Raw genomic sequence first — 26,615 nt, 5'->3', positions numbered from 1 at the left:
TGCGGTGGAATACGAATCCATTGTTTGATGATCTTCGTCTTCACGCTCGTTGGTACATCTGAAGTCCATCCAGCATAAAACCACACGGTTGTAGTAGGTAGGCTCTTGTTGTTTTGTTAAACGGAGGCGTTATCCGAGTGGGAAGAAGCGGCTTAAATTAAGGATTAATTTGAGCTTCGATTGGTTTTCTAATTTCTATTCATTCACTTTCAAACAACAGCGAAATCACTCTTGCCATGATTGTTGTAGGCTTCCATATTTACCGGTATGGACTACACTACACTACCGGTAGGTAGTGTTTTTATATTTAAAGAAATATTAAATTAAATTGGCACTTTTCCATGATTTCTTCATAGCCACAAACTCACAGGTTTCGAATCATTTGGTGTAACATAGCTGTACTGAGAATAGAAAATTTCCAAGAAAGCCTAAATCAAATTTACGAGATACACAGTAATGATTAATCAAAACAACAAAAGAATCCCTTTTAAGCCATTCAGAAACATAAACTTCACAAACAAACAAAAAAAAAGCATTAACCTGTCTGGAACATTTTATTCCATTTTTATGAAACACTGTATCAGTTGATGCTCATGATGAATTCATAAATGTTTCTGTAGCTTTTGATGTTGGTTTGCGAGACTTCATTCTTTTCCCCGGGTTACAGTAAAAGCACCACCTTTACACAACCCAAACACAGCGATCATAAACAATGCAGATAAACTCCACTTTATCCATTTGTTTGACGAATAAAGTGCACCGGAAACAAAATGCAATAATAGTGCGCTAGTTAAACTACCAACTCGGGTGTGTGTGTTTGTGTGCTTTTATTTATGCGTTTTTTCTGGTATCCCTTCAACGAGGGTATCCGTTTGTAGCATCCAACCACTATATGGGGTGGAGAACTTTGTTGTATCCAAAGCCAACACTCCGCTCCGTTCTGCTCGTCCTTATATCCTTACAGTGCATAACATTTCCTGTTTCTTTGTTTGATTTTCTTCGCGGATGCAGACTCCAACAATTGAGTGTTTTTCTTTTTAGAGGATGGAATTTTCATGCTAAACATAAACCTTTTCTCTTTGTTTTTTTTATGTTTACTGTTGCCTTTTCAGGGTACACCACCGTGAAGGGTACTGTAATGACATGTCGTTGAACCCTTTTTCCACCGCTTTTAACTTACCCGATCTTGATTAAGCGAACCACACGCATACAAACGACCCATTCAGTAAGGTTTAATTTCGTTGGTTTTGTTCTTTTTTTTTGCTTGTTTATGGTTTCGTTTGACTTAAAATTGGTTTACAGCACCGAACTGCAGTTCGATGCACCCGTCCGTTGAAATCGCTAAGCTTTATGAAGGGTACCGCAAAATGTTGGTTTTTCCAAACCTCATTCGACATGCTTTTGGTCTTTTTTTCCCCCTTCTTTGCTTACCATTGAAGGATTATGGGGGAGGAAAAGTGTTTTTTTTTCTCCACCAAGTGTACGACCTTCAGTGATCATTACGATCGAAACGATCGAAACATTCGTGCTATTTGCCAGTGTAGGGAAGGGATTGGGAGAGAGAGAGAGAACATCACGAGGTTAATGGTTCGATGCACTTGATGCAATTCAATGTATGCTTACGGTGCTTATGCTGCCACTCATGGCTAATGGCAGAATGGCAACATGTACCATCCATGATCGCATGATGCATTTTGCTTGCGTTGCTTTGTGAGAGTGCAATGGAAAGTTGCAGTGGTGTGTGCGATGTGTGCACTTTGTTTGGAATTGGTGAATTTGTTTGGGGAAGGGGGATAGAAAAAACAGAGAGTTATTTTTGTATCTGGTAGGGGAAGAACAAATCGAAATCAATTTTAAAGCATTTTGAATACTTTTAATAAAACACTGATTGAACATATGCAGTGAAACAAATACGAATCAAGTTTAGCGATTTTTTCATAACAAATGCCAAGGAAAGTTAAATTATTCTTCCTTCTAAAAAAAAGGCATTAGAGTTGTACAGGAGCCTAAGCGGAAGCAGCTGATGTTGGTGAACAATCTCTTTCCAAAGAAATACCACGTCGCGAAAGTCAAGGACGGCGATACTTCTTTGACGCTGGATTACAACGACTTGCGACAGCATTAACGATTCTCACACCATTTTCCTGGAGAAGTTCCTATGGAGTGGTTGATGACCAACGTAAAGGTTATTTTTCTAACCTTCCCAAACTTGCTCACAAAATGTTTTCTGAAAATTGCCACTTTCAGCATTAAGTAGCATTGGAAGATATTAGTGATTTTGATAAAAGGATCACCAACCATTCTAATAATCCTCAAATAAGACCATCCGAACTTTCATGGATAAACCTCAAGCGGAGTCTCCACTCCCATAATTTTGAGGTCAAAACGAAATCCCAATCCGTCAACAAGACCTCAAAAACAACATAACCAAAACATTAATGATTTGAAGAGGACTTTGCTAAAGTTTCCTAATGCAGATATAAGTCAACTCGGTAGATGTCGATGATTGTTTCTAGTGGACTTATCAATCGCTTTAAGCGTTTTTTTATGAATGCTTTGGAACATATTCAAATAGATGAACTATACCATGCAATTGAATGAAAATGAAGTGCTCAAGTCAAAGTGATTGATTCGGTATTTCTAATGTTAGTTATTTTTCCCATTCAATTTTTCTTACATTCGTTAGATCAGGAACAATATTTGCCAGTTCACATCAACCCAAGTTCATATTACAATTGAATAGACGATTCCAACAGCATTATCGGCAGATCACCTCTAACCACGCTGCTAGTAATTGAAGATCCACTGTTCAAGAACATTCTGTAAGCGAAGTGTTAATGTATCAACAACCTGCCTCTGACGCACTGATTGTATTTTCGCATTCCAAGGTGAAACCCACAACACTTGGTAATTAACCGTCGAAGCTTGCTGTGGTGCTGTATCCATGATTCAATGAACTACCTCAAACCGTTCCCCGTGGCGCTGTGTACAATCAAAACTGCTACTTCACTCAATACCTTGACATTGTTGGAATAGATCCGAGTAAAGCACACCAAAAGAGTTAAGATGAGATGGTGGGTTTTTGTTTTATTTTTCAACAAACAAACCATTTTCTTTCAAATCATCCTACCACCATCCGTTGGTTGCAAATACAGCAACACACAAAACCCGTTTCACAGAAGTGAATAAATCGAGAAGTGAATTTACACGCACAAACGCTTGTCCGCCTATGGAAGAATGAAAAAAAACCCTCGCGATCGATCACAGAACTTTACAGTATTTACAATTACGCCGGTAATAATAACAATTACGCGTGCAATCAGGCCCCAGCTTGCAGAAAATCCATAGCCAAACATATGCCGCCGCAACTTCTTGCGCATACCCCATTAGCATCGATGGTTGTTATTTTTTGTTGCTATTGTGTGTTTGTGCTTATTCCGCCATCATCTATACTAGTGGCAATGCAATTAGCGACTTTGCAGCAAAATGCAAATCAAACGCAACGAATGGGAAGTAAGTTTTTAGTTCTTCTCGTCCGCTTTCGGCTTCTTCCCGGTTTCGTTCTCGTCGTCGTCCACGTTGACGTTTATGTTGCGCACGTTGCCGGACCGTGCCCGGAAATAGGTGCCGGAACCGGCTTGCTGCAAATTTCCGGCAATGCTCTGCACCAGATCGTTAACGGCCTTCAGCGTTTGGATCGGGATCTGTTTGTGCGATAAGGTGGCAGAGGGCAAACCACCGGTGGTTAGTGTGGGTTGGGAAGATTTACAGGCAGGCGAACTTACGTTGAATATGTTGTCCAGTATGCTCGACCGTGGCAGGTTGATGTTAGCACTCTGATTGACAATTTTACCGTCAGCCTAGTGGAAAAACAAGACAAAGTTTTTGAACGTTGAACTTGGTGGTGCGTGGTTTCTCTCCCGCATACCTCGCCACTTACCGACTCGTCCCCTTCGATGGCGGGACGGGCGCTGCAGGGTGCAACGGTAAGCAATGCAAACAGCACTATCGTAATGGCACCGAAACGGATGCACTGGCGGATGGTGAGCTGGAGGGGCGGTGGAAAAGAGAAGCTTAATTTAATCAAATTATTTGATGAATATGTTGCGTTATTTCTGTGCACTAAGGTACCGGTAAACGTATGCGATATGTATTTTTCTTTAGTATTGGCTGAACAAGTAAATTTTCTATAAATTTTTGAAGCATTAATTTTGTTTAAAGTTATTTATTCCAGTGTTTTTTTTTAAATATATTTTTTAACCTTCATAATTCTTCACCGTGAATAATAAATTTCTTGTTATTTGAATTAGAGTTTTAGAATTAGTTCATCTTGATACATTATTTAAAAAAGAAAGCGCTTTCCAATTTTATCATAACAGATGTTGAATGTTGTAACTATTATATAGAACTAAATTGAAATTTAATTTAAATTTAAATTATTTTAAAGTTCCATATTTAAATGTTATTTTAAAAAAGCAAACAAATTGAGTTTAAAAAAAAACAAAAATTCAACCTTCTCTTGAAGGTCACAATTTACGTTTATTAAAGTACAAAGCTTTTCATTGCATTAGGACGAAAGCTTTATTACTATTAAAAAATAAAGGTGAATTGTGCGCTTCTTGCTTCTAGAATATCATACTACATGACTTACAATTAATTGTTTTTGAAAGCAGCTATTTTTCTAGCTGATGCAAAGTGTTAAATCATTTCATATTATGGCATAAAATTTATTTTATTTAAATATTTTTAAAACTAATCATTAAAACGAAGGGAATATAAAAAAAAATTAAGCTTTAAGAGGTTTAAGATCAATTTTAATTTAAAGGTATTTTGTAGAAAATTTTAAGCGAATTTTATTGAAAAAATAATGCCACAGTCTACTGGTAGCTTTAGAGTGATTTTAATTTTAATTTATTACTGTTTATTTTGGAACCTGTAAGTCAGAGTATGCTAAGCTTCTGAAGCAAATTTCTTTGCACTGTAACATTGGCACACAGACACACAATCCCACCCTGGGGAAATCTTTTCCTCCAATCCTTCACCACAACGGTACGTGACTGGGACCTGTTGTAGCATAAATTCACTAAGCGCCAATCTTCGAGATGAACGAAATTAAATGATGCTGAACACAACACATTTTCCAGCATCTATTTCCCGCACATTTTTTTCTCTTTTTTCCCCCCATTATGACAGTGCAACCCGGGGCCGATAGTGGTAATTTTTTCCGGCCAATTGACTTCCCGATTAAAACCACGGACTCGCTTAGCTACGTTCGTGTCATTTTGGAAAATTAATTTCCTCCATTCACCGTCTCCCCCCAAAATGTTTCATCGCTCGAATGTGAATGAGTGAATGAATCGTAAAAAAAGGTTTCCACATCGGTCAACCGTATTTCATGGCCATTCCGTACGGGACAGTGGTTTAGATTTTATTTTCTCCATTTTAACGATTCTACACAGTTTGCGGAACGGTTGACGAATCTCCAACCACCTAAACGAAACGCACATGCGGCATGAAACGAGTGGGCAAGTTTGTTGGATAAATCCGAATATATCCAAATTCGACACAGAGAAAAGTTTTCCTTCACCGTGAGCTGTATCTCATGTTTTAATTTTAATTTTCAGTTTCTCATCCATTAACCACCGAGAAAAGCCATTGTCGAGTGCATAGGACAATTTGCAAACTATAAAAGTGACAGCATGGAGAGACGCTTTCAATCGGTCGGTTGCACTGAAATATTTGTACTACTTAATGGTTAGCCGCTTGGGTAGAAACGTTGCTTAATTAATTGCAAACGCACGCGAGAGAACGAAAGTGAGCTATGGCATGGAATGTTTCGGTCAGAACTTCAAACATAGGGATAAAATGTTTGTTCATTCTGAATTGAAGGGAAAGTTTTTTTTGTGTTGAGAAATTCCAACTGTACTTGTGATTCTCGTGAATATCAACAAGAACAGAATGCGTTTGCACGAATTGTGGTTGATGCGAGTAAATGAGCATAAAGTTCTTTTATATCGTCCGGCAGCATACATTTGTTTGGACGCAGAATAATGTTTTCAGCGTTAAAAATTCTTGCATCAATAAACAATCCACCGGGGGAAATTGCGATAAAACTTTCGGGAAATTTTATGCTGCACACATTCTCCAAGCTGTGTTCCAATGAAATGTGGTTCTGCTGTATGAATGGTAAAGAATTTTTTTGTATGCGTAACAATGGAAGCTAATTGGTTTTAATTTCCAAGTAATAATACGTGTGAGTACCTTTTATCTGTTTTTTCTTTAAATTTTGTTTGTAATGTTTTGAAAAAGCTATATATATATTATTCTCCTCTATTATGCAACGACACATTAACATTAACAATGTTTTATAAAGGTTCTCCCATTCGCAAGACTGTTGATCTTTCTTCAGGCAAATCGTTTTTTACTTATCTAAGCAAGTTGTTAATTTAAAAAAAATGGCTATGAAACCAAATAAAACTATAACATTATTTAACACACAACAAAATAAATCCATTCATTGATATCACTTTAAAAATCTGTCAAATATTTTAATTGATTCCAGCAATATCTAATCGGGATCGTTAGCTCTATCACGCTACATCGTAACATTACACATAATCCCTCCACTAACTTATGGGTATTTTATGCCATTCACCCAAAACAACTCCCCATAGTCATAAGCGTCGAACCTCGACAACAAACCGGTGCATGAAACACTGCGAAATGGATTTTTGTTTTTTGTTGGCTGAGTAAGTTTCTTTTTTTTGCGTAACACCTTCCACATATCGTTCGCGCCGTATACGGCCACGCGTGTATCACCAATCGGACGTTGACTTATTCACCATTTATAAATGGAATCGCTAAACGAAACTATGTAACTGGATCGTGACCCAGTTAGAAGACTGAATCAACGTACACCACAACAGCGTAGATCGCGATCATCTAACAAACAGAACAAATAGCCAAACGAAATTTAGCCCCTAACAATTTGGACCACTTAGAACATGGTACGATTTTTCACTCACTTTTACTTTGTCGGTCATTTTGCTGGAGGTGTAAAATTCACACGCGAAAAAGGAAAAAAAAACGATCTAGCAAAATTGCTAAGAGTGACTTCAACGCAACGCCAAGTGAGGAACAGAGAAACAACTCGCATATACGATCGAACCACTTGCTCTGTGTACACGTTTGCGCTTGCGTATTGTATGGGGGCCGGACGATAAGACTGGTCTGATACTGGTGCGACTGGTTCGGCGACGGGTAGCGTACTGAACCACTGTACGATGGTGAGCGAATGTTAAATTTTAGACCTGTTTGATCTCTTTCTTCTGCAAGTTAATCTTTGGAGGAGGGTATGTTTCAAGTGGAGGGGATTTCTGCCCTCAAGAGAAGCGATGAAATCTGCACGCTGACGTCGAATGTGTGATGCATGGTGCAGACGAGCCACCGTCGGTACAGTTGGTGCAAAATGGTTTTGTACACGAAAATAGTCAATAATGAAAATAGGCCCATAACATTCAGACCAAGCATCATTTTTGCATGTTTCATATAATTTATTGTACAATAGAATATTTTTGTAAGTGCCGTTCAATTTCAACCAAAACAAGTATATTTAACAATTTCGTTATTTTGTTGATGTTTTTTCTTTGATTAGATACTGCACGGTTTTTTAAAACATATCTAATTATTTAAATAGTTTTCTCTAGTTGTATCTTTTCTTATGAAATACTTACGTTTTTATGTTTTATTTTCTCAAGTGATTTCAATTTTTAATTTGTATAATTTGTTTTATTTTTGTTTGCTTCAACATTTTACCCCCATTTTACAGACCATGTCAGGAATTATCATTGCGTTTTTTCTCTTTTAGTTTTTTTCTGTTTAATTCAGTTTAGCACGTTTTGTTCAACAAACATGTAACTTAATAAATACCTTTTAAAATATATTTTGTAATATTTTGCTTTCATTTTGTATAAAAGTAAAAATTGATATTGTTCTATTTTTCTAATTTATTTCCATTAAACTCATTCATTAACCTTTAAAAAATATATTCATCTGTACCAAACCCAGTGTGGCTTCACTGTATGAATGCGTTTGAACGGTTTGCACTTGCAGTGAAACGGTTCACTGATTCAACGCCGTCCAAGCTACAAACCGCCCAGCGGCATAGTACAGCATTACAGAAAGTGAGAGTGAGAGCTTTGTAAGGTCGAGAGGAGGAACAACAAAAAAAAAGAACGCACCAAACTAACTAAAATAACACACAGCTACTATCCGAGTTCGGTTTATTGCAAGCTTAAAACTCGTCCCAAAACGGGTTATGAGCAACGATAAAACGCTGACAGGAGGTTGGCTCATGAAAGGGCTTCAAGTGGAGTTAATTAACCGGCTTCCATGATGGTCGAATGACCGGTCCGTGAGGCTAGCACCGGTTTTGGACGCTACAGCACATTGAGGAAGTCCTGTACGGTGCATTCAATTGGGGTAGTACAAAGCAATCAGAGCAAAGAATAAAACTTGTATTTTTAGATATTTAAATTGCACAGCCTTGTTGATGTTGTCTGTGAGGTGATAAAGAAAAACAGTTACATTCACTTGTATTCACACACAATGACACAGTGGTTTACAGGGTGTAATAGTTCTTGTAAGTAACATCGTTACTACGTGATTAAAAAAGCAGTGTAATCAACCTTAAAACGAACGATTAATTGAATGTTTAATCAAAAATAGCACATCTTCTTTGTCCCATATGATTCTCTTTCGTTACACCACAATGGAGAAGTTCATCATAAACCTCTTAGATAGCTAGCAGTATAACGCTGTGCATGAATTGCATTACATGCCGTGACACGATTCTCACGACAAAGACACGATGGGAGCACGATTAGATGGTGCGTTGCGATGTATGTTTTTTCTCGTGTTTTTGTTCAGTGCGTTAAATACGGTGGAAAGGTCAGGTTTGGTTATGTGAACCAACTCCCAACAGCAGGCGATTAAAGCACACATGTTTTCGAATGCGTTACAATTTGCCCTTGCCCTTTCGAGCAGATTGAAAACCCCGTGCGGAGGATGGATAATGGTAAAAAAGCTGTTTAAATTTTATTTTTCTAAACTTTTACCTAAACTACAAATAGGTCATTGCATTGTAAATGCCAGTAGATCAACACATATGCAATAAAGGAGCTTAGCTGTTGCCGACATACTTTTTGTTGCAAACGAAAACAGAAACAAAGTGACGTTTTTTTTCTTCTCTCCTTTTTTGTTTTTGGTTAGTGTTGCTTATTAAGGTGCTTTTACAATAAGCAACACTAGCCAAAAAAAAAGAAAATAAGTGAATGGTCAAATGAGCAGTTTCTAATCAATTGCCTAAGTCACGCGAACGAATGGCAAACGCTTATTAAAATGCTATTACTTGCGACCGTTTGGTGTTAATTAGTGAACGCTCGTTCGTGCTGGTCCTGCCACCATATGCTGTGTTTTTGTCGCGTGTCCCTTGCGTCAAGTTCCTGCAGACATGCAAAAAAAAAAACGTTCATTGAAAAGGCCCCCTTCAGGAAGTGTTTTATTTTCTGTTTTACCTTTTCGCAACCATAAAACCATAACAATGGTGTTTACTAATTTTTGCACCGTGTGAGGTATTTGAATGAAATTAAATTGTGAAAAAAGAGGAAACAACATAGTATTTAAATTTCACCTAATTGTCCCTGCACTGGGGCGGTCCGGTGGTGCATGTGATAAACGGCGCCAGTCCACACGGCCGGACCGGGTTCAAATCCCATCCGGACCGTCCCCCCGTAGCAAGGACTGACTATCCGGCTACGTGGTAAAAATAAGTCTAGTAAGCCAGAAATGGCCGGCGTGACCTGTAAGGTCGTTAAGCCAAGAAGAAGAAGAAGAATTGTCCCTGCTTTGGCTCAGAAAGCATAAAAATCTCTATATCGAATTAAGTTAGTGATAAAGTAAGTAAATCACAATAGAACTCAATAGAACTCACAATAGAACTCAAATCATTCTATACACAAACGGCAAATACATATAAAATAAATAAAATCTTTGATCCTAAATAATCACCTATTAAAATGTTATTGTTAGATACGCATTACACCAAAGCTGCTTTTTTATTCTTACTTTTTTACTTTAGCGCTTAACTGATTGTAATAAAATTTAAAACTTGTTTTTGTTCCTTAATTTTTATTATTCATCTTTGTTGTTGCATAAATTAAAATGTTGAACTGATTTAATTTTTTCTTCGTAGTGTTCTTTTTTAATGATATTTGTACAATAAAAAACACGTTGTCATTTAATTTAATTCCCACCGTTAATTGGTTTGATATTGATTAACAAAAGCAGTATGGCTTATTCATCCTACCATTATCTTCATTGTTAAACATTGACGTTTGTCAATATCTGAACGTCATAACATGACGCGATAAGCAACATCAAAATTTAATGTTCTCTCCACATGCACCGCAAAGCTGATTAAAATAACAGAGTGAGTGATTCCGGTGTCCCGATACAAACACACAGCTATCACACGAACCCGTCCATCAGTCAGACAGTCTGATGGAACCGGTGAATCGTTCTCGCCTGTCCGAACAGAAATACGCTGAAACGTCCCACACATTGCTTCCCGTTAACCGAACGCCGAACCGACCGCAACTGCAACCGGTAATGCATCCTATGACACGAACCGGCCGTAGATGCAGCAATTGGTCCCCTCGGTGTGTGGTGTAGGTTAGTTTTGCATGGTCAAAACAGTGGTTTAACTGGTCGGTGACTGCACAGTTGTGACTCCTTTCCCAGACCCGATACGACAGTCGGTCCAACGCGACGCTCACCTAACCATTTATCTTGCTCCGACCTTGTAGTAAATGGGGGGGAAATTTCCGTTACCCGAAGTGACGACATGCTCCGTAACAGTGGAACCTAATTAGCGGGTGGACTCACCTTTCGACTACTAATTTTCTGCAACAAAATGATACCGGCATACCGGCAGGTCGACTAACATCACAACCAACCCCGAAAGCGGCTGCTTGACCGCTTGCCACGGCACTAATCCTATTTCATCGTTATTTCTTCCCACCTTCAGGTGAAACAAGCTTGGTAGGGTTGGGTGATGGGATGGGTTATCGTTGTTATCAGATTATCTCGATTAAATTCTCCACCTGTAGTGGGGTAGTGTTGGGGGTTGCAAGGGGGGTGGGGCACTACGCGTTCATGTCACGATCACGGTCGGATCCCTGTCGCACGCAATTACCGTGTATCAAAGCGGACAGACAAAGCCCGGCAGGGTAGAAACCACAGACTAGCACCATCAAACCACCACCAAACAACAGGGCGCGACGGTTTACGATGTTTGACTTCGGTGCGAGAAAGCGGTTTCGCGTAGTCAGCATTCCTTTTTTGTGGGGGTAGAACAAGAATTTGTTGGCCATTGCATAAGACAGCGACTGAGTGTAAGACTTAGAGAACCGTTTTTTGATTAAGTTATTACTACCGTTAGAATATCACATAAAAAGCGTAGGATTGAAACATTCGTATAATGAGTATCAATTATGTTAATATTAAAATGATTTCCTCCATTTAATTTATTCCTCCATTTAATATCATTCGCTTTGATTTGTTGCTTACCTCCATGGGAAAGAAAATCAAACCGAAACGAATGAAAACAGCAGATAATTTGCACGATTAGAGCAAAGACGAGGGGAAAAAACATTATCATCTTTTAAATACCTTCCACAATCTGATAGGAATGGACAAAAAGTGAAACATCCTTTAACATATACAAAAAATAAATCGTCCGAGTTAGCTTGGCATGACTGGTGAGCTGGCACAAAAACCCGATTCCAGTTTGATGTTCTGTTTGGCTTTCGTCGAAACTGAACAGGTGTGATTGTGTGGAATGAATCTATTGATGGTAAATAATCATCTGTAGTATTAATTAGGAGAAATTTATGACTGATTCGTAGAATAAACTGTACGAAATTGATAAACATGAACGTAAATATTTGTTTGGTGAGAGGTGAAATCCTGTTTTTAGTTAAACTTTAGTCTAGTTTTAGTTCGGTTATAGTTACACTAATTTATAGTTCCAGAACTTCCACACATCTTAGAAACATAAACATCATTAAAATAAGGTGAAAAAAGCTGAGATTTCATAATGATGATGATGATGATGATTTTTTAGCTCACACCTATTTACAGGATTGGGCTTGTAAAATTATATTTCGGACAGGATTGTTTACAATTTTTCTTGGTATAGAGGCAATTGTTTAATTTGTTACCAATAATGCAGAAGGTACAGGATGTCCACTTGCCTAAAGATCTACTTACTGGAACTTTCTGAAACTCAGTTTAAAGCCTTGCCTTATTTTTTTGAATTTCCTAATTTTGAAGTTAATTGTTGAATAATAACTTACATATAACGTAATTTTTTTCTGAGCTACTTTAATTCTACTTAACCAAATCTTACTTGGGCGGGCATTATTTATCTATTTAACAATAATTTAAAGAGTATTTGTTCGCAGCGGCGCGAACAGGGGTACTTTTTTCGGACACGAATAATTTTTTTAAAAAGGAAACAGGCGATACTTTTTTAAGCTGTGCTAAAAACCGTACCGTTTTGTGCTTCTTTTCTATTCGTCTTCCTCGCACGCAACGAATACGATCCCTTTTATTACCTAATTACTCTCTCTCATTCTCTCTCCCGTTGCGTAAGTGCGTAACGGATTCCCCGAAGCGCGTATTTGACGTTTTTGTCGGACATGTCAACAATAGCGCCGTTATTGTTGACACTCCGCCCCGTGCGACGGCTCCATTGCCGTGGTACTATTTACATGTCCGACGTCTAACACTACTACCTTCACTACTGGTCGTTCTAATCGCGTGCCCTTTGCGGTCTGAATGGTTACCCGCCTAACTGTTCCATCTCGTGATTGCACTACTTCCACCACTCTACCCCGAGGCCAGCAGTTTCTAGGGTGATTTTCGTCCACCACCAGCACAAGGTCTCCGATTGCGACTGGACGGCACGGCTCGAACCATTTCGTTCTCTTCGTGAGTGTTGGCAGGTAGCTCTTCAACCATTTCTTCCACAGCATGTTTGTGTACACTTGTGATGTCCGCCAGGTGTTTAGAAGTGTCGCCGAGGAATCGTCGAACGGAATCAACGGTTTTACACCGGATGACGTTCCTAGAAGAAAATGGTTAGGGGTTAATGGGGCATCTTCATCTCGATCTACGGGAACATGCGTTAAGGGACGTGAGTTGATTATGTTCTCTGTTTCGATCAGCATAGAGTTCAACACGGCATCGGTTGGGAGACGACGGAATGGCATTCTTTCCAGAGTTCTCTTTACCGTACGTATCATCCTCTCCCAGGATCCTCCGAAGTGCGGTGCGGAGGGAGGATTGAAGGTCCATGTCGTGTTGGGACAATCGATCTCTTCTACGAGTCTTTGCGAATCGATATTCTTGGCGGCTTCGATCAGCTCTCTGCTGGCACCTACGAAGTTCGTGCCCTGGTCGCTTAGGATTTCATTAGGGGTTCCTCTCCTGGCAATAAAGTTCCTTAGTGCGAGAATACATGCATCGGTCGATAACGAGGACGCTACTTCGATATGAATCGCGCGAATAGTCATGCAGGTGAAGAGCACACCCCATCGTTTCTCTGATCTTCCGCGACCCATCGAAACAGAGATTGGGCCGAAGTAATCGATGCCGGTGAAGGAGAATGGCTTGAGGTATGCTGCTAAACGTGCTGGAGGAAGCTGGCTCATGACTGGCGTACGAGGTATCGTCTCTCTGATCCGACAGAAGGTACATGCCTTTCGTACACGTCGACAAACGCTGCGTAATGCTGGAATATCGTATTTCGTTCGTACTTCATTGATGACGGTATCGTGGTTCGCGTGTCGAAATCGTTGATGAAAATCGTCCACTATTAGATCCGTCACTACGCTGCATTTCGGAAGAATAATCGGCCTTTTAGCGGTTGGATCGACTAAGACACAGGCGTCGATCCTACCTGTAACTCTTAGGATTCCATCTTGATCCATAAAGGGAGAACGTTTGTACAACGGACTGCTACGCTTAATCTGACTTATGGGCTTCATCTCGTTGGCTGACTGCTTGTCAAGGCTGCAATATTCTTGGGGGTAGGCTTGTCGTTGAACTTCGCGTAGAATCGATCGCTCGGCTTGTTGAAGTTCTTTGGCCGTAAGCGCAGCTCCGCATCGCGTCGAAGGGTTCTTTGCGTTGTTTATGAATCGCCATACGTATCCGATAGCGCGTAGAAGCCTTCTCCATTTGGAAAAACGCTCGAAGGAAAAAATCGGCTCTAAGGCTTGGTGTAGTGTAACCGTTTTCCGCGCTTCTTCTTCGGTTTCCTTAGCGAGGAACTCTACGGGTGGCCAATCTGTGATAGATTCCTTTAGAAATGCTGGTCCGGTGAACCAGCGGCTCGAATTCACGTGTTGTTGCAAATTGCTCCATTTTGTACTTTCATCCGCTACGTTTAACTTAGTTGGTACCCAACGCCACTCGCTGACGGTCGTATTCTCCAATATCTCACCCACGCGATGTCCAACGAAGATACTATACTTTCTGTGGTCAGAGTGTAACCAACACATAACATCGCGCGAGTCCGTCCATAGAAAGCGTTGGTCAATTCGTTGATCATGCGACTGTTGGATTGTCTGGGCGAGCCTGGATCCTATAACTGCCGCTTGAAGTTCCATTCGTGGGATCGACATATATTTCAGCGGTGACACCTTTGCTTTACCGCCTACCAGGGACACTTCGGTGTGCTCTCCACACTGAAAACGAAGATAGGCTACCGCTGCGTATCCGTCTCGACCGGCGTCTACAAACACGTGTAGCTGGGTTTCAATGCCTTGTAGTTTAATGTGTTGTCGGTAGCAGCGAGGAATGGAGATTTTTTGAACGAGGGTTAAGCCGTCTAGCCATTGTTTCCATTTCAGGAATAGCTCGTGTGGTATTTTCTCGTCCCAACCGATATTTGCGCGCCAAACTTCTTGCAGAATAACCTTCAGGTATAACAGAAATCCGGCTAGTAGTCCGAGAGGATCGTATATACTCATGAGCACGCGCAGTATTTGTCGTTTGGTCGGTATACGATGTCCTTCTAAAATATCGTGATCCTGTTTAGGAATCAGCTTGAAGCTAAACGTGTCAGACTGTATGTTCCACCACATCCCTAAAATCTTTTGAGCGCATACCGTATCTGAGTTAAACTCACGCTGCCCTGCCACGTTACCCGAGAGGTTATTCGCTATCTGGTTCGAGTTTGACAACCAATTATGAAGTTGAAAACCGCCTTGTGCATGGATGTCTCGTACCTCGTTTGCTAGTTTTACGGCATCTTCTTCACATTCGGTGCTAGCCAATAAATCATCGACGTAGTGTTGTTCCTTTATGCATCGTACTGCTCGTGGAAGCTTTGCGATAAAGCGATCTGCGTTTAGATTTTTCACGTATTGGGCGCTGCTATGCGAACACGTGGCGCCGAAGGTCATTCTCGTCATTACAAATTCTTCTGGCTCGCGATTATTGTCACCCCATCTCCAAAGAAAGCGTTGACTGTGCTGGTCTTCTGTACGTATCATTACCTGGTGATACATTTCGCGAATGTCGGCTGCGAATGCATATCGATACTCGCGAAATCGAAAGAGTACTGATGGCAAGGGTGTTAGTAGATCTGGGCCTGTCAGGAGGTTTGTGTTCAGGGAAACGCCTCGTACTGCAGCGGCGGCATCCCAAACCAGTCGTACTTTCCCGGGTTTGTTGGGGTTCCATACGGGGAATATCGGCAAATACCATTTCCTACGGTTGTTACGAGTAGCGATTAGTTCTTCATCGGAGATTTTTCGTACATACCCTTTTATTTGATACTCCTTCAATTTGTTGTTGATGACCTCTGTCAAACCATCGTCCCTTCGCAGACGTTTTTCTAGGCACTCCAGTCTATTCAGAGCCATTCGTCGATTGTCTGGTAGAGTCACCTCATCTGCGCGCCATAGCAGTCCGGTTTCAAAACGGTCCCCTACGAATCTTGTTGTCGATTCTAACAGTTTGAGGGATCGTTCCTCTTCCTTAGAAGGAATCTTTGCGCGGTCGCCGTAGATGCTGTTGTTATCGGCTGCGAAGTACTTGCGAAGGGTTTCGTCCAGCTTCATGTCGACTTCACTACACGTACACAAGTGGACACCTTTTGGCTTTACCGTAGATATCGCACTTGGCTCGTGTGGACCGCAGATGACCCAACCTAAGCGTGTCTTAGTGGCGAATGGCTCTCCTATAGCTCCTTCGATGGTCTTTAGAGGACGAGTAAGGTGGAAATTGTTTATCCCGATCAAAACCTTGGGAGTGACGTGATGGTAGCTCCTAGTTTTCGTTTCCCTTAGGTGAGCGTATTTTGCGGCGAGGTGCGGTACAGATAGCGTTTGAGCGGGCAGCGCTAATTCGGCGACGGTATGTACCTTGGGCATAACATATGTTTTGCTCATGGCGTCGATCCCTGAAATACCGATCGCGACTGACTGCGACTGATGCTCATCTCTCTTCTGATCACCGGTCCAGCTAAGGCAAATTGGTTCAGGTTTTCCTTCCAGCTGCAACTCTTTCAAGAGGGCGTGATCCATCAAGGTTACTGACGAACCTTCATCCAGAAGCGCGAAGGTTCGTACCACTTTGCCATTTCCGTGAAGCGCTACAGGCACGTACCGAAGCAGGGTTCCCTGGAATATAGAGGAGTGAGAGAGAACAGTAGTCGAATTCGGATTGCTTGGACGTTCACCATGGAGAGCACTGTTATGATAGGCGGAACACCCGTTTACGCCACACGGCGACGAGACGTTACAGCGGCCGGAATGTCTCAACACACACGTTCTGCACAAGCGATGTTTCCGTACGTAGCCCCAACGTTCGTTGATGGAGGATGAAATAAATTTCTTGCAGTCCGCTCCTGTAGGACAATCGTTTTTCTGGCACATGACGCATGAAGACTCCTTCTTCTTCGTCTCCGTATGCGTGTGCACTCTAGCGCTAGTTTTTGTTACTTCCTGCGAGGGTGGCGGTGTTACAGATATGGCGGCGTTGGTGATGGTACGCATCCAAGCGCCGAAATTTTCAAGAGTTACTTTTTGCAGGGATGTTTCTCGATGGATACCCCACATTAATCTCACGTAGGGCGGAAGCCGTTCAACGAGCTCTGCTAGCAACGATGTATTGTAATTTTGCTCGTGCATTCCCTGCGTTCTAATGGTGGCACAAAGTTCCTCGATGGCGACTCCGAAGTCTATCATCGATTGCATTTTCTCTACTTTCGGCAAAGCGGCTTGGCGAATCTGTTGCAGGATGCCTTCGACTAATACTTCTGGCCGCCCGTACATCTTTTCGAGGTCGGCCATCACTTGCTGCACGTTCTCTGCTTGATTCAAGCGACGCTGAACCATTTTTAGTGCACGCCCCGATAAACACTCTTGCAGCCGCAACACATTTTCGTCGTCAGTGAAACCGCACATACGGGTAGTAGTATCGAAACGGCTTTTGAAGTTACTCCATTCGTCGGGGTTACCGGAGAACGTCGGAAGTTTCCCGGAGACCACTTTACGCGCGGCTACCTGGCTACGGCTCAACTCGTGCATGTTTTCGAACGTGGAAAAGCGCCTCGTGGAATGAGCTCCGAGGTTCCTAGCCTCAAAGGCGTTTCGATCTTGCGATCGTGAATAGTTTTGCTGTCCACATGACAGCCGGCTGATTTCCGCCTCCATCGCTGCTCGCTCTTCTCGATACTGCTTTCTTTGGTTAGCCAGCTCTAACCTTAGGGCGTTGATTTCTTGAGTGATCACACTCATGTCCTCGGTACCTGGCTTCGCTTGTTGCGGTGGAGGGTGGCAGGCGCGACACTGCCAGTCTTCGGCGACTGTATCGACGCTCACATCGACACAGTCAAAATGGAACCACTGCTTGCACGAATCGCATTGCGCCATTTCGTCGTACGGCACACCGTTGCACTCTCCGCATCTATCCTCTTCAGAGGACGGGATCACGCTCGACGGCTCCATAGAAGCGATTAGCAAATTAGTGGTTCTTAGTAGGATTCACTGGTTCTGTTGATACTTAAGCGTCAACGGATAACGTAACCGTGAATTTGTTCCGATTCCACAATCGTTCCGGAGCGGTGTCAATGTACTTTGGTCCAGCAGCGAACACGAGGTTTTTTAACACGCGGCTTTCGCGATGGCGGATAAGCGTCCCGATTCTCGATCCTAAAATTTCGATTTTAGGCCGGCTACGACGCGATCTCAATCACTATCGTACGGTTTTTAGAATGTTCGCAGCGGCGCGAACAGGGGTACTTTTTTCGGACACGAATAATTTTTTTAAAAAGGAAACAGGCGATACTTTTTTAAGCTGTGCTAAAAACCGTACCGTTTTGTGCTTCTTTTCTATTCGTCTTCCTCGCACGCAACGAATACGATCCCTTTTATTACCTAATTACTCTCTCTCATTCTCTCTCCCGTTGCGTAAGTGCGTAACGGATTCCCCGAAGCGCGTATTTGACGTTTTTGTCGGACATGTCAACAATAGCGCCGTTATTGTTGACAGTATTGCATATCAATTTGCATAACAGCAGAAAAGCTTTAGAAAACTATCCTGTGGACCTATGGTTTTCAAATTTATAGACAATAAAATGTAAACAAATAAAAAAGCCTGGACTTGGACCCAACTTTGAATTACAGCGCTGACAGAAGCATCCTGGTATTCCGTTGCTTCTGCTGACAGGTATTCCGTTTGAAAGTCACCCTTTAGTACTGATTTAAAAAGACTCTCCTAAATCTTTGTTCATTTTAAGTATTAATCCTAGCGGAATATTTACTTTTCTTCTGAAATCCTCATAATAGAGTCGAAAATCTAAAGAATAATTTGCTAATGTAGGTCTAAAGGATAGATTGCTGAAGGCCAATAGGTTGTTCATGACAATAAATGATCACATCGAGTCATTCCCTTGCACTCTGAGTGTGGTCCTTGCTACTAGTGGATGATCGACGTACTACGTTTGGCCTGCTACGCTGATCACGGTATTTATCAACGTGCCTAAAAGAAAGAGGAACATCAAGGAATGTTCATATCAACGTCAACTAAAATCCAACACCATATGTTGCAAACATACGCAGTCATCAAGGATCTTTTCAGATATTCCATATTTACAGAACATTGAAAATAAATATCTTTGTGTGATACATCACATTCCGCTTAATTAATATCCACTGCAGAGTGGATCAATATATCCGCAGCTAAAAAAAAGTGGACACCTTATTGTAGAAATTGTCAGAAAACTTATGAAAACGCGCTTTCCACAAAACGAGCCAAAGCAAAATTAAAATCTTTAACTCCTTCCGCTTGCTTTAACCGACACATTGCTTGCAGCCATTCGTCAACGATGAATTGCACCAAAAGCAAACGAAATCCTCGCGGCCCAAAATCCCCACGGCCATATTTTCATCATACACATTATCGTGTTCGTTCACCGCTGAGCACGCGGTATGCAAAAACAAAAGCCAATAAAAAAACCGCGAAACCCGCAGCGAAGGCTTTCCAGCGCGATACATCAACCGACGGCATACCAGGATCAGTGCCCGGGTGTTCCGCAAATAAAATCACTCCACCGTGGAGGAGGAACGGGATTTTTTCCTCTGTATGCACGGACGTGACGGACGCTATCCCGCCAGTAAGCACAAAAGCCAAAGTCAAACCGCGTAAAGGTTGCCGCCCGTGGTAGCCGGTGAGAAGAAATGGTGAAAAGTGAATCACTTGACAAAACATTCGCACACTTCTCACGCCATACACACAACCCGTAATCGTAATAATCGAGTCGTTTTGGGGAACGGTTGATGATTGAAAACTGAGCTTCCCGGGTTGATATAATTCGATAACTACCCACAGTCGGTCGGGTTATTTTTGAGTTTTTTTCAATTTTTTTTTCTTTCATCTTGCCTTGCTAAAAAAAACCCGTTGCGGTAGGATGACGTGAGGATATGCTTTCTCTACCCTTTTATCAATGGTAATACCCCATGGCCACCGGGTAAATCCTTCCGATTCGCTTAACACCAACTGACGCCAAACGGTTCGACCGCGATGGCTTTTCAGTGCAATAAAAATGATTTGTCTTTCGAAATTCGATAATATTCGACTAGCCGCTTTCAGAAGCGGCATGCGTGCGTACTAACACTTGGCCTTTCATCGTTCCAATATGCCCCGGTTTGGAGTGCGACACGTTGAAGCAAAACGAACCGAGGAATATGCCCAATATGCCCACGAATGGCCAATACCAATACCCCAACCAAAGCAAACAGTACAAAAACCATTCCGAATCCCCCAGAAAGCCCAAATCCTTTCCAATGTATCATCATCTTGCGGCAGCAGCACGCAATAGAATGTTGGTTTTCGGAAAATGGTAAGAACAACGTGTCACCCACCGTACCGCCATGAATTACCGGGCTTTTACGCAAACTTGGTGACAATAAAATAATAAAACACATAAAACGAAATCACCACTACACCACCACGGAAGAATGGAGCTGCCAAATGGTAAATGGGGATCGTAATGGGATTTTTTTTGCTGCTGCTGTTCTTCCCTTCATTTGTGTTTCTCTCATGCGTTCCGCACATGATACATTTCGGTTGGCAGTGGGATGGGAAGCGTTTTTTCAATTTAATGTTTTATTTGCATTTGCTTCCACTGCCACGCGTCAATTGCGGTGCGTATGTGTTGAAATTGGAAAATGGTAATATTGCTCCACAGACCGGCAGCGAGTTACGGTTACGCTTTGTTTCCTATTGGTGGGGTTTATTTTTTGTTTGTTTTTTTTTTGCGTTCGGTTTTATACTTTACTGAAATTGACAGTTTAATGGGTGTCGATAGTTTTAAATGAGCTTATGGTAAGCATTATTTACTGCAAGCATTTGCTGCTTGTGGTTTATTTATACAATCGGTTAAATTATTTTATTTCTTCGATTGAAGTTAGGAAAATATTGATTGAGAATTGTGCATTTGAAAGACTAACAATTTTGTGTTTTTCACTCTAGATTTACTGAATACGAAATTTTTAATTTTTTCATAACATTTACATTCACACTTGTGATAATTTATTACTTATTTACGCCGCCATGTTATGATTTATGCACCCCTAAGCTACGTTCAACGTTAAATGATTTGTGTTATATTGCAGAAGGTTAATGATATTGAATCCGCAGGAGGGTTTTATGAAATGAAAATGCAAAAACCACGTCGCTCTTTACTTTTAAGCTGTACTTAAATTATTCTTTGTTTGTTGTTTAGTTTACTTAATACATATTCTTTGGACTGTTTTTCGTAATGTAATTTTCGTTTTTAAATGTTTTATCTGTTTATTAATGTTTTTTAATGTGGTAATGTGTTATAAATGTGTTCATTTATTGACATGTTTTTTACGATTTGAAATATTTTGTTAAATCTCGTAATTTTTAATTAAATTATTTATTAAAATTTCTTTGATTTATTTTTGTTTATTCATTCATATTGAATATTTAGATGAATGGATAATGATCAAGCGCCTTCTTATCTGTCTTATAGATCTAGTAATATTTATTCAAATTTTGTAGTATAGCATAGTTGTTTATTTACTTTTGTTTTGTCAGGTTTAAAATAAGTTATTATTTTGTGTTGCTTTTTGGTGTTCAATTGTAATGTTTTTATGCATTTTTTTATAATCGCTTATGAACATTGTTGTATGAATTTCAGTGATCGGGAAATCGAGATTAAGGTGATATTTTGAGAAAAAATGTGTTGCACGTTAGAGGATCAGTTTGCTACTGTTTTTTATTCTGTCCGGTTACAAGTTCATTCGTAGTTCATGCGAATTTTACCAATGTCTATTCCTTACTTCGTGCGTCCGATTTATACTAATAGCTCCTAGTGTTGTCCTGTATCGTCATGTCGTAAATTCAAAAAACGGAATTCAAATATTTTTCGTACTATAAACTATAAATTCCAACAATTGTCATTATATTTGGTTTATTAATTATTATTTATTTTGTTTTTGTTTAATTAATTAATTGTTTGTTTATTAATTAGTATTATTAACCATTTTGTATTATTCATCAAAAAGTTTCATTTATTATATTATTGTAATATAGTACTATTTTAGTTCAATTGTTTGTTATTTTCTAATATACATTGTTAGTTATAATAATGTTATAACTCAGATATTGAAAAATTAATTATGACATTTTACAAAAAAATCATCAGCCATATAGTGATCGGAAAGAAGATGACGATAAAATTAGATTATCTGTGATATACAAATATATTTCGTACGCGCCATCTTCTAAAGCACATCGCTTGTAAACATTTTTGTAAATAACATTAAAAACATATTACTATTCCATTGGATCCTACTCATTTATGCTATGAATTGAATGATAATTTAATGGTCGTAAATAAGTTTAATTATCAAACCACCTTACTTTACACAATCAAGTTTTTGGTTATCGGTTGCCTCTCTTTCTGTCTCCGTTCCCTAATTTAATCCACAAGCAATAAAACCACCATTTAAATCCTTCACAAAACTTCAGAAATCATTCCAAAGCTCTAAATGGTGGCTATCACAACCACAACCATAAGCGTAAGCTTTTTATGATCCATTTGGGTAACTTTTAATCACACAGCATTCGCCCGGAGGAAGTATCGGAAAAAGCTATCATGGCTGCATCCGACAAACGATTGAAGGTTTGCTGATTTTCAAACCAACATAAACTGTTGCCATAGAAAATGGCTAGGGAAAACAGCTTATTGAAACGATGATGAAGCATTAATAACCCATTTTGCCAATCTGTTTGCTAGCGAGTTCTTCACTCAGTTCTATTCTCCAATCTATCTATTCTGCTATTCAGCTGAACTCTCTCTCTCTCTCTCTCTCTCTCGGCAGTGAGATAGTAAATTATGGTTACGCGATCTATCCCGAGAAATCGGGATGCAAAATAGTACGCCATTTTTCAAGCAGCATTCAACCGTGGTCGACAGTGTGAATCCTTGGTTAAAAAACATGATATCCAACACTGGAAACAAGCTACCCTACCTACCAGCAACCAAATTGCCCGGAGGTTCACACTTGAACACATTACCTTAACTCTCGCAACAATCCTCCCCCGAAACAGCTCTCACACGGACCGACGCATTACATGCCAGCACGGCTCACTTAGGAACAAGGAATAATTTAATTTATAATACTCTTACACGGCTACATCTAACCCTGCCAAAATCCACCAGCCCTCGATGAAGCTAAAAAACCTCGAGCCGGATGCTGCTGGTTTGGTTGATTCGATAGGAAGCTGGTGGTAGCCCAGTTTAGCCAAACAGTGAACCAGGAAGGCAATAAATTTTCAATATTTACAATCAAAACTACACTCGTCCGGACGGACACGTATCCTGTTTTGCGTACGGTACGTGAATATACCGAACGCAGGGTAGGGAATTGGTTTTTGAATAATTTCACCATAACGAAACAATGACCTCCGCTGCCCGGATGGGCCAAATGTGTGTACGTGTGTGCCTGGGATGTGGCCCTTTCCATCGTACTAATTCTAACCATTTGTTGCTGGTAAAAGCTATTTCAGGAAAGCCTCTTTGTTATCCTTGCAGTTGAGAGGTCAAGGGAAAAATGGGGGAGATGAAGCGAGGATGAGAGAGAGAGGGAAAAAGAGATAATAAATGATGTAACCACAATAAAATTGTTTACAATGGCAACTGGCGCACACCATTGTACCGTATTACATATGAAACGTTTTATCATCCAAGCTAATCGGAACCGATAAGTAAGCTGCACAAGCTGCAAATGGGGAGGATGAGATTTTTGTTTTGTTTTTACTTTTATTTATTATTCTTGCCCTATCATCTGGCAGGTTTTGCAAAGGAATGCTTGCTAATAGGCATGCAAATGCGTTCGGCAATCTGTGCTGCCTATATTTACACCAGTTTATCACTTGTACGAGAAATTAGCCGCCCCGAAACCGAACGGCCGTTCGAAGTTTTAGTTCTTCCCGGTGTGGGACAGAGATTTAAAGCAAGCCCAGTTGTCAGTTGAGGGGTAAATGTAAGATGATAAGCCGATAAGGTTTTGTGCGAGTTGCTGTTATAATTCTGTAAGCTCTAGCTGCTAAGATCGGTTATTTACAGTCGTTTAAATTCTCCTGTTGATTAAGGTGTATGGATTTACAATATAAGCTTGTGGTTTTTAATTAACTGATCTATTTCCTAATTATTTGCAATATTTCCATATGTTCTATTGAAGAAAATTTTGCTTTTTCTTGACAAAGTAAGTATAGCAAAAAATAATGAATTTATTATTTTATCACCATCTTTTATGGAATGTTTTTAAATAATTCTATTTGAATTAAATGCCATTCATTCCCAAAGATTTTTTCAGAACTAATCAACACCAACGCTTTGGTATTTCTTCAGCCTGCAAATCAAATTTAATTAAATCAAGAATAATAAACCCTTTATTATTCTTTATTATTCTTGAATAAATAAATTGTATCCTTTTGTAAGCATTTCTGAGAACAAAATGTAAATATAGTATGCTCTTTTATAAGAATCTATTTCAGTAGCGTAACCTACCAGTGTTATGCTGGTATAGTCTTTGTAAAGCAAGAATCATGAATTAATTATTTCTTAAATGGAATTTGGATCGATCACACCCTAAGGAGCTTCGAGAGGATTCCGAATTTCTAGAGGATTCCGCAGTGGTTCGGGGCACAACACATATTATGTGATGGTAACTTCCCGAATATATGGTTCAGTTTAACATCCGGTCATTGCCTGAGAACGATAATCCAGTATTTAATAGAAAGACTTCCGGATGCAAAGATAGCCTTGGAGTCATCTGCCGTAAAATAGAAGAACATTAACAACCACAAACTGTCGTCGATCCAGAGATCCACATTGCAGAGGTCCTCATGCAGAGGACGGATCGAGCATCTTCGACCTGTTCAGTATACTCCCAGGTGGAGACTAGAGATGAGAATAACAATTCTTCTTAGTAAGTCAAATCAGAGTGAATGAGTCGTTATTAGGAGTCAGCTCGTTTAAAGACTTATTTCGGAGTCATAAAAACCCCCCAGAGTCATAAAAAAGAATAAAAAAATAAAAAATAAACTCTAAAAATTTGAAAATTTCCCAAGGCTATAGCGTTAGCTTTTTTTTGGGAAATTTAGCAAAATTTTATAAATTGATTTATTTTAATGCGATTTGGTTGAAACAAGTTTCTTTTCACTCAAATAATGCTTTAAACAAAAAAAGAATAAAAAAAAAATTAAAAAAATTCTAAAAATTCTGAAAATTTCCTAAAGCTATAGCATAAGTTTTTTTTTGGGAAATTTGGCAAATTTTTTAAATTGATGTATTTTACTGCGAATTTGTTGAAACAAGTTTATTTTCACTCAAATAATGCTTTAAATGAAACAAGAATAAAAAATAAAAAAAATCTGAAAATTTGAAAATTTCCTAAGGCTATAGCCTAAGTTTTTTTTTTTGGGAAATTAGCAATTTTTTAAATAGATCTATTTTCATGCGAATTTGTTGAAACAAGTTTCTTTTTACTCAAATAAATAAAAATAGGAGAAAAATAAATAAAAAAATAAAAAAAAAATCTATAAATTTGCAAGCTTCTAAGCTTCTAAGATCCCGTTTCATGTCCTTGACGATCAGACTAGCCCGCTTGTTCAAGTATATTCATTTGGCTAGTTTGGGTATTGTACACATGTATTCCGTTTCAACTCATGTATATCAAATAGACTGCTGCAAACAATAGAAGTCATCGTCCTGAACGATTCCCTAAACTACCTTTCCCTCCACCTTATTTGTTTTAAGTAACATATAGCTCAAGTAATACGACTAGTATTCTACATTTGTTTGCAAACTACATCATTCACATTATTGGAAACTTTTAGCTCGATGTTGATGTTAAAATTCTTAAATGTTCTTTGTAAACTCTGTTCATCATCCCTTGTATGTATGAGTTTTTAATAGATACTTTTATGTAAAAAAAAGTATATAACAAACATAATTAAGATTTCCGAAATAAAATGGAACCAATTTTGTATTGTCCTGGTATCTTTTTTTGTACATTTATTACTTCATTTTATCCTCCCCAATCTGCTGTGATAGTCTCTTTCGCTACAAACACATTACCGTCAAATTGTAACAATTTTCGAGTAATTATATTATGCGACATGTTTTAATTGCTTTTAAAAATTGATCCTAAACACCATACAAACTCCACCGTACAATATTCCGCTAAAACTTCCCTGGATTGGCCATTTATGCTGCATAAAATGCATCCCAATTTCAGCGTAGGTAAAAAAAAACAATGAATGTTAGTACATTGTGCTTCCTGTACCCGTCGATCTACACAACGGACTGCATGGAATTATTTATCTGCACAAAACCATCGGTTAGATACCTACTGGGCAGCAAAACGTTGCGGCTTAGTTTTGCTGCCATTGTGTGTACGTCCGGGCATTATTACTGCATGGAATAGTTCTTCTCATATTTC

General features: G+C 39.7%; 2 protein-coding genes across 4 annotated transcripts; both read right to left on the bottom strand.

Annotated features, from left to right (window-relative positions):
* Positions 1-3,061: 3,061 nt before the first annotated feature.
* On the bottom strand, positions 3,062-7,294 carry LOC125767426 (uncharacterized). 2 transcript variants are annotated; one of them, XM_049433977.1, is made up of 4 exons: positions 7,026-7,294; positions 3,929-4,048; positions 3,786-3,860; positions 3,062-3,704 (listed from the first exon to the last, which is right to left on the bottom strand). In XM_049433977.1, exons 1-4 carry the CDS (start codon positions 7,041-7,043, stop codon positions 3,522-3,524), a joined length of 396 nt encoding a protein of 131 aa, XP_049289934.1. In that variant the 5' UTR covers positions 7,044-7,294; the 3' UTR covers positions 3,062-3,521. The 2 variants fall into 2 exon arrangements, with proteins under 2 accessions (XP_049289934.1, XP_049289935.1); XM_049433978.1 differs by having other exon boundaries at positions 3,941-4,048; positions 7,026-7,290.
* A 5,549-nt stretch (positions 7,295-12,843) lies between these two features.
* LOC125766869 (uncharacterized) lies at positions 12,844-18,625 on the bottom strand. 2 transcript variants are annotated; one of them, XM_049432929.1, is made up of 2 exons: positions 13,249-18,625; positions 12,844-13,189 (listed from the first exon to the last, which is right to left on the bottom strand). In XM_049432929.1, the coding sequence occupies exons 1-2, from the start codon at positions 18,081-18,083 to the stop codon at positions 12,973-12,975; spliced, it is 5,052 nt and encodes a 1,683-aa protein (XP_049288886.1). In that variant the 5' UTR covers positions 18,084-18,625; the 3' UTR covers positions 12,844-12,972. The 2 variants fall into 2 exon arrangements, with proteins under 2 accessions (XP_049288886.1, XP_049288887.1); XM_049432930.1 differs by having other exon boundaries at positions 13,054-13,189; positions 13,356-18,625.
* Positions 18,626-26,615: the final 7,990 nt, after the last annotated feature.

The sequence above is a fragment of the Anopheles funestus genome, chromosome 3RL, assembly GCF_943734845.2.
Source record: "Anopheles funestus chromosome 3RL, idAnoFuneDA-416_04, whole genome shotgun sequence".
Lineage (NCBI taxonomy): Eukaryota > Metazoa > Arthropoda > Insecta > Diptera > Culicidae > Anopheles > Anopheles funestus.
Note: the sequence above shows the minus strand (reverse complement) of the source record. Positions and strands in the feature narration are given on the sequence as shown.

Bases quoted from the DNA above. Each gene is read 5' to 3' on its own strand.
- LOC125766869 (XM_049432929.1), bottom strand. From the start codon at position 18,083: ATGGAGCCGTCGAGCGTGATCCCGTCCTCTGAAGAGGATAGATGCGGA. The intron at 13,190-13,248 runs GCATGTTCCCGT...ATTTTCTTCTAG, and splicing joins ATCAACTCACGTCCCTTAAC to GAACGTCATCCGGTGTAAAA.
- LOC125767426 (XM_049433977.1), bottom strand. The intron at 3,861-3,928 runs GTATGCGGGAGA...TTTTTCCACTAG, and splicing joins ACGAGTCGGTAAGTGGCGAG to GCTGACGGTAAAATTGTCAA. The intron at 3,705-3,785 runs GTAAGTTCGCCT...TCGCACAAACAG, and splicing joins TACTGGACAACATATTCAAC to ATCCCGATCCAAACGCTGAA.